An 8385-nucleotide genomic window follows, 5' to 3' on the forward strand; every position below is an offset into this window, starting at 1 on the left:
TACTAAACTTGCAAACCATCTATGGATGGAGCAATGCAAGTTTGAATGCATTACTCAAGTAAGCTTTAAAGTCTATTTTGCAAACATGGTGAATTATGCTAATGGGTCAATTACTCGAATGCTTTTCCTCATTTATGATCTTCACGTGCAGGCTATTGTGTAAAATGCTTCCAAGGGAGAATAAATTACCAACCTCAAGAAATATGGCAAGGCAACATGTGACCTCTCTTGGAGGATTAGATTACGAGTGCATCCATGCATGTGTCAACGATTGTGTTTTGTTTCGTGGACTACATAAGGATGGAAGAGAGTGTCCTACTTGTGGAGAGGCAAGATATAGAGCAGATCTCAAAACTTTGGACATGCCTCGTAAGGTTCTGCGACATTTTCCCATAATCCCTCGCATCCAACATATGTTCAAGTGCAAATCCATTGTAGAGCTTATGTCATGGCATTCCTCCCATTGATCAACCGATGGATGGAGAACTCCTGCAGACACTCCTGCATGGAAGCATATTGAAGACACATGGCCAAGCTTCAAGAAAGAACCTAGGAGCTTGAGACTTGGATTGGGTATGGATAGTGTGAACCCATTTGGTCTCAAAAGCACCTCTTACAGTGTATGGCTAGTGATATTGGTGAATTATAATCTTCCACCCTCTATGGCGATTAAGAAAGGACATGTTATGTTATCCCTTCTAATTCCATGGAAACATAAAGTCTAAAATCCTGATGTTTATTTGGAGCCTTTGATTGACAAGCTAGAGATACTTTGGAGAGGTATCGAGTTGCATGATGTGAGCAGGCCTCCCTCATCACGAGACTTCAACTGCAAAGCAGTCTTGATGTGGATGATGCATGACTTCCCAGCTATGGCGAGTGTTTAGGTAAGCATTGCACTTTTAATTATGAGTAGGCAAAGGATGTGGCACCCTAAACCCACCTTCAACTCTTAATTGCATCTATTGTTCAGGTCTCACTATATCAGGTTACCATGCATGTCCTGTTTGTTGTCCTTCGCTTATTGCCTCATGGGCAGACGCATTGAATAAGGTCATCTATGAGAATCACCATAAATTTCTCCCACCTGATCATCCTAGATATGTTTCCCCTTGGAATGAAGTCCTCCCACAATCACTCATTGTGGGAGATTGGATGAGAAATTGGGACAGTTCCACGACTCCTCCACCACTTGGCATGAGCCAGTAAGGGTTTGTAACTATTGTGTGCTATATTGGCTGGAAATAAAGGTTGCCCGCTAACACCAGCTTTTGTTTAGATACTCCATCTTTTATCATTTACCATATTGGTCCCACCTCAAGATCAATCACCTGCTTGATCCCATGCATATCTTCAAGAATGTGGCATCTACCATTTGGGAACATTTGAATGGGACACGAGATTCCACAGGCATAACGGAGGATCTATGTAACACAGGGAGGATGCATGAAGCTTGGCCACAAGAGAGACCAAATGGGCGTGTTTTTTTACCTCATGCACCGTGGAGGTTATCAAAGCTAGAGATGGTGGGGGTGAAGCATGCTATTACTACAATTCGTACTCCCACTGGATGCATGAGGTGTTTGAACGGGGCCTTTACAAAGAGCAAGAAAAGAGGTGTAGAGCAATTATATGGCTTGAAATCTCATGATTGGCACAAGATGCTCCAAGTAAGTATTTTATGTGGATAATATCTTTTTCCTTTCAAATTTGTGAGTGAATTAGAAGAAACTATTCAACCATTCCTTGTGTGTTCAGTTCATACTACCTACTAGCATTTCTCGTAGTGCATCGGAGGAGGCTGAGGGTTGGTTGGTACAAGAGTCACTTGTATATATTTTTGAGTTTCTTGTTGATGTGGATAGCTCTCTCCCATGACTTTGGAGAGATGATGAAGACCTAAGGATGACCTCTATTGTGCCTCAAGGGAAAGGACGCAAGAAAGTAATAGACACGGAGTTGCTTAATAATATCAACCTCTATTGCGTGCTTAATAGTGATGTGATGAAAAGATGGGTGACAAGATACGAGGATGCAAAGGCAAGAAGACAAAAAGAAAGGGCCCTCTTTCATACACACCACAAATCTCGTGCGCCATACCCTTAGTATCTAAGAGCACTTCCAAAGGATATTCATGTGGATTGGCTACTTGGCAAAATGGAGAAAGTAGAGAAAGACAAGGGGATGCATATCACAATGGAAGAATGGGAGTATGCTAGGGGATGCATGAGCAAGGTCGGTATATAGAATGTTATGCATAAGTTAGGAGCTTTCAATAATTTAGATTGCTTATTTAATTGATTTTGTCTTGGTGTAGTGCACTATGTTCAATGCTATATGGTGTGAGGGCAAGCATTTTCGAACACAACGGATTGATGATAAGAGAAACACACAAGATTGCGGCATCATTACTAGCTTTGAGGGACCCAATGGAGCCATGGATGATTATTGTGGCATAATCCAAGATATTATTAAGCTTGAATTTCAACACTTCTTTGTGTATGTTTTGGATGTAAAGTGGTTTAAGGATGTGGTGGAAAGAGGCCCTAATGCAACAATCAAACGCCATGCAAGTGGCTTTAACTATTGACTCCACAAAGTTTTGGCAAAGTACAGAGGACACACTAGTACTACTGCAACAATGTGAACAGGTACTGTATGTACATATAAAAATACTCACTTTTAAATATTTGATACCTTCGATGCAAGGAAAATAACATGATTGTATTTGTGTTTGAATTAGGTTGTCTATCAACCAATGGTGGATAATAATAGATGGTGGCATGTCATACCTATTATGCCATGTTCCAAAGTGATATATAATACATTTACTAATATGGAGCGTATGGAGGATGATCATGGCAATGGAGGTGATGATGACCATGATACGAGAGAGGAAAATGATCATGAGATAGGAGATATAGATATTGAGGCCATTACCCGTGAGGACGAGCCTACCATTGGTGATGCTAATTTCTATGAGCACATGAGTAGCACAAGTAGTAGTGGGTTGAATGTATTTGTAGATCTAAACACTTGTTTGGATTTTGAAGTAGATAGTTTGGCAAGGGTTGATCTCATTGAGGATGAGATTGAATTGTAGCCCATCATTGACATTGGAAAAACTATTTTATATATTGTCTCATTCTCCTCACCTCACTTAATTTTTGTATATGTGGGTTTGCAAAAAAGCATTGATGTATTTGTTAAATTATGTGCTTTGGTAATCATGGGCAATGTTTGGAAAGCAGTGATGTACATTTACCAGCCTACACCAAAATCTCACTTTTTGTATTCTCTGTTTTGCATCTAAATACGCGTCTAATTCTCAGTGTAGATGCACTAATAGATGCGCTAATACATGCACAAATAGATGCGCTGCTAGATGCAGTGTTAGATGCACCCATATTTTCTCACTGTAGATGCACTAATAGACGCGTCAATACACAGGCAAATAGATGTGCTATTAGACGCAGTATTAGACGTGCCCATAATTTCTCTATTCAAGCAATGCCTATAGACGCACTCGCTTTTTTGCGCGTCTATCAAGTGCATCTATAGTTGCTTTGTGTTGTTGTATTTGTAAGTATCGATCTCAAATTAAATTGTGTTTAGGTGGTTTATTAGGAGGTTTAGGACACATTGAGGATAGCAGTCAACCATCGGGCTGGTTTAGGATATGTTTAGGATAGTCACAATTTCAATCACTGGGATGGTTTAGGACACTATCACAGTTTCAACCACTGGAATGGTTTAGCCTGACAATCTCAACTTCACATATTAGACAATAACAACTATATTTCTTTTCATTTCTGAATTTCACCATTAGAAAATAACAATATATTGCTTTTCAATTCTGAATTTAAAATTTAATAGTGGTATACGACCTGAATAGCAAAAAATTAAATTTAACTAATTTAAGTGCTAAGAAACACAATAATTTCAACCATCGGGCTGGTCAATAAGTAATGTCTGCTCAGCCATGCTGGTTCAGGACAATCACATAACTGGTAATTGAGCTAAAGAAGCCATGGTCACATGATGTCCCAACCACAAGGCTAGTTTAGGACACGTTTAGGATAGTCACAATTTCAACCACCGGGATGGTTTAGGACACTTTCACAGTTTCAACCATCGGGATGGTTTAGGACACTGTCACAATTTCAACCACTAGGATGGTTTAGCCTGGCAGTCTCAACTTCACATATTAGACAATAACAAGTATATTGCATTTCATTTCTGAATTTCACCATTAGAAAATAACATGTTCCAACCACCAGGCTAGTTTAGTAAAATAACAATATATTACAAAATATATTGTTGTTAATTTCCACTCAACCATGCCACCGAGCTAGATAACAACTAATGTCTGTTCAACCATGCTGGTTCAGGACAATCACATAAATAGCGATTGAGCTGAACTAGCCTACGGTTGCATGATGTTCCAACCACCGAGCTGGTTTAGGACAATCACATTTAGTCCAAGCTTTGTTTAAGAAATGAAACGAGTAAACTATCCCAAAGCTCAATCATAAACAACCATCGGGTTGGTTTAGGCATCACTGACCTGCATTGTATCTAGCATGTGTATGATGTGCTCCTCAAACACCTTGCATCCTAAACCAACACCATCGGGTTGGTTTAGGCATCACTGACCTGCATTGTATCTAGCATGTGTATGACTCAATGTTCATTGTGCCAGATGAAAAAGGACAGTATGGTAGATTAGAATCTCTTCCATTGTCTTTTTCTTATATTTCAAAATGGCCGCTTCCAAGCATGGAGATAAGTGAATCATATAGAAATAGAATGTTTAATGATGTGAGAACTGCTATGAAGCCAACTACTTTTTTTTAAAATTCAGGAAACGTGTCTATAAACATGTCCGTGGATGCATTGTGTTGTTGTGGAGGGACAATAGAGTCATAACATGGATAGCTTGGTCTCATGTTTACCTACTATAATCATCCTAATGGGTCATAACAAAAAAGAGTATGCACAATAGTAGGAGGGACTAATCAACCAAAAGCATGGATGTACACATACATGTATAATTAGTGCATGGATGTACATGTATATGCAGCCCTTGTAATTATGTTTCTTTTGTGGTTAGAGACAATCAACAAACATGGATAACATTGTCTCATGTCTACCTAAATTATCATCCTCTTCATGGAAAAAAAAAAAAAAAAAGAGTATGCACAATCTGAGAGATCAATTCAACAAAGGCAATTCAACAATCAGAGAGACCAATCTAACAAAAGCAAACCATTGCATAGATGTGCACCTATGTGCACGTCCGCGGCCACTAGTAGTAGCAAAGTGGAAATCCTTCTGGACCTTGCGACCACATTTGCACCATTTGTCACATGAATATTTATAAGCACAAAGTAAATTTAAATAAACAAAAGAAATATTCGAGCTACTTTTTAAATAACAAATCTAGTTTGCAAAGCAACCTCTACTAAATTAGCTCTCAAATAATTCCAAAAATCCACATAATTTCATATAACCATCCACTAAAACACACAGCAAATCCCTATTTTTGCTTTCCTTTCAAGTTTTATTCATTTTTAGGGCACTGAATTCTAAACCAACCTAAGCATCCAACCAACAATCCAAGCATGCTAAAGACTTGCATATCCACAAGAGGCTCACAGTGCAAGTACAATATTTCATCCTCTACTTGAAAACAATATGAAGTAAGGAAGCCTTCCTACATACATTCTAGCCTCCAACTAATAGTCCAATTCATGGGGCACCAATGAGGGCCATCACATTTTAATGACGATGGTTTACGTATTGGTTGGACTATAGAATTTGTTTGTCCCGAAGTTTTTCTTTTCTTGCACTCAATGCCATATACCACTACGAGAGTAGTTGTAGGTAGTAACATGGTATTTCCAATTTATGCACCTATCCTAGAATTTGATTTTAGAATTTCATTGTCAAGTTTCATTTTCCCCAAAGACTTTTCATTGTTAAAATTATATAAATGGTTTGGTCTAGAGTTTTGATTGCGTTTTAGCCATTGCCATGTACCACATCCCGGGTAGTAGCTGAGCTAGGGTAGTTTTGAAATGCTATACTCCAATTTCGGATGGATTATGCAAATATCAACGTCTGCAAAAATCCCAACAGGCTTGTACGTTAAATACACATTAATCTTCCTCACAATATTACAAGTTTGCAGGCTTGTACGTTAAACACACATTAATCTTCCTCACAACATTACGAAAGTTGTAGGTATTACAGACAAACCTCCGGGAAACCACATGGTAGAGTAGCTGGACTCGCTGGGTGAACATCAGTTGGACGTAATTGTTCTAACCAAGAGTTTGTTTGGAGAGCCACTTCCTGTTCATGTGAACGAAGTCCATCATCGGTTTCTCCACAGCATATTGATCGAAATAGACAAAGGTCCCAATGAGTGGTTCATTCTACGTCGAGTTGCTTTGATCGTATCGTTTCGCGCAGGTCAAGGGTGTGCTCCAACAAACGCCGTCTGCAGCCTACAAAGAGATGCAGCTCACGCTTAGCTGGACCGACCAGGCCGCCTCTCCTTGCCCGCCTTCAAAACCACGGGCTGTGTACTCCATTTTGACCCAGCTATCACTCACGTACGCTCTTAATCCACTTCTACGCACTGATCATGGCAGCTGCCTACTTCCGTTCCCTGATCTCGCTCATCCTCCTTGCCAGCTCGCTTCTGCATGGTGCCGTAGCCCAGGATTGCACGCCAATCCCTTCGGGTTCCAGCAGCACGCCTCTGCAGGGAGCTGTAAGCATTATCAAAGGTGGAAATTATTATCAACTCTTCGAAACCTGGGCAGCTCCAGCGGCTGGCCTTGAGCTCGTCACCTATACAGCCCCTGCCGTTGACGCATTGCAGGCCGCTAATATCATTATAGGTTAGACCACCCTCTCATGTGAAGCCCGCGATTGAGTTAATACTTTGCAACACAGTCCAAAGATTCTTCGAATGAGCAGGACCTCATTGTAGACAACACCACAACCAATTGTGTCTCACCTAAATTTGTTACTCTGTTGCCATGGCTGCATCCAGGGATCCTACTCCAGATCTTTGAAGGGACGGTGGTCTATAACAGTGCCAGCGATGGGTGCTGGAATGTCGAGGGAAACTACGGCTTCCAGGGTGGTAAGATGATCAACTATGGCTGCAACTGGGGACCTTTCACCCCAGTAAACTACCAATTTGGGCCGACCGCTCCCGATGGGGATGGGTGGAGCCAAATAGGTGCAGAGCCATCCGGTGTCAACTACTGCTTGTATGTTGGTCCCAACCAAGGAGACCCACTTTTCACAATAAACTGTGACAACAACGACGATCGCCAGAAGTTCATGTTCGTTCCTGTAGGCGGTTCTAACTTCCTCTTCCTCAGCAAGGCTACTTTGCAGTGCTTGTATCTAGCAAATGATGGCATTCGGACAGCAACATGTAACGTTGATGTGAGTATCCAATGCCCATGTTCTCTACTTGAATACAAGACGTGAAGTACTATCCCATTAAAGTTTGCCACTCACTGCTTGTTTGTTTGATCTTTTGCCAGGATCAAACCCAATTGTTTCAGTGGTGCAATCACCTCAGCCGAGATTGCGTTGTGGCAAGCGGGTCCGTGTTTGACCCATGTTAGTGACAGCGTGTAGCTCCAGCATGCCACCTCCATGATCATTCAATTATTGTTATTATGACTTTTCGAATTTGAACCTCTAATGAAATAAAAGTGTCAAGAGTGCATTTGTCCATCTTCCATTTGTAAGAAGTGCCTTAGTCTCCCTCTTGTAAGGGTGAGGTTGTTGGTCAACAAGGGAGTGGGAAAAAAAAAGTTGAAATTGAGTTTCTAGCGTTTGTGCCTTGTTATTTATAGTTTGATTTTGTCTATTGAGTCAATTGGGAATGGTTATTTGTCTACAAGAAAATGGTTGCTAATCCACAAGGGCATAGCCAATGGTCCATAAGGGAGTCAACATGTCCCCCTTCAAATGAAAAACCCAAAATCCAATTAGTTGGAGGGCAATTCAGTGGATGAGAATGGGGGAGGGCTAAAAACGACGAGGAAAGTGCATGATAAAACTAAGGGGGGAGGGGAGGGTACATGTGCCAATTGATGGGAGCGGAATAAAGAGGTAGGGAGGGATGCCACTTAAAAGGGGCACAAAAGGGAAGAGGGAATAATGGAGGGGAAATTAATAAAGGGGGAATTATAAAAGAGGCTAAGAGGGCAGCATGCAACTAGGGAGGAAGGAAAGGAGACATTTAGAAACTATATGGTTCCCAATAGGAATATTATAATGCTTTACAGCTTAGTGATATGGCTCACCTTTGTGGAATAGTAGACCAAGAGTTTGATTCTTTTTGTGAAC

At 40.7% G+C, this 8385-nt stretch overlaps 1 protein-coding gene across 1 annotated transcript; it reads left to right on the forward strand.

Annotated features, from left to right (window-relative positions):
- The first annotated feature begins 6652 nt into the window (after nt 1-6652).
- LOC147898126 (uncharacterized) lies at nt 6653-7655 on the forward strand. Its single transcript, XM_087378855.1, has 3 exons — nt 6653-6911; nt 7067-7470; nt 7572-7655. Exons 1-3 carry the CDS (start codon nt 6653-6655, stop codon nt 7653-7655), a joined length of 747 nt encoding a protein of 248 aa, XP_087234981.1.
- The last annotated feature ends 730 nt before the right edge of the window (nt 7656-8385 follow it).

Source organism: Dipteris shenzhenensis, chromosome 9 (assembly GCF_047967505.1).
Source record: "Dipteris shenzhenensis isolate YYH24624 ecotype China chromosome 9, Dip_SZ_1.0, whole genome shotgun sequence".
NCBI lineage: Eukaryota > Viridiplantae > Streptophyta > Polypodiopsida > Gleicheniales > Dipteridaceae > Dipteris > Dipteris shenzhenensis.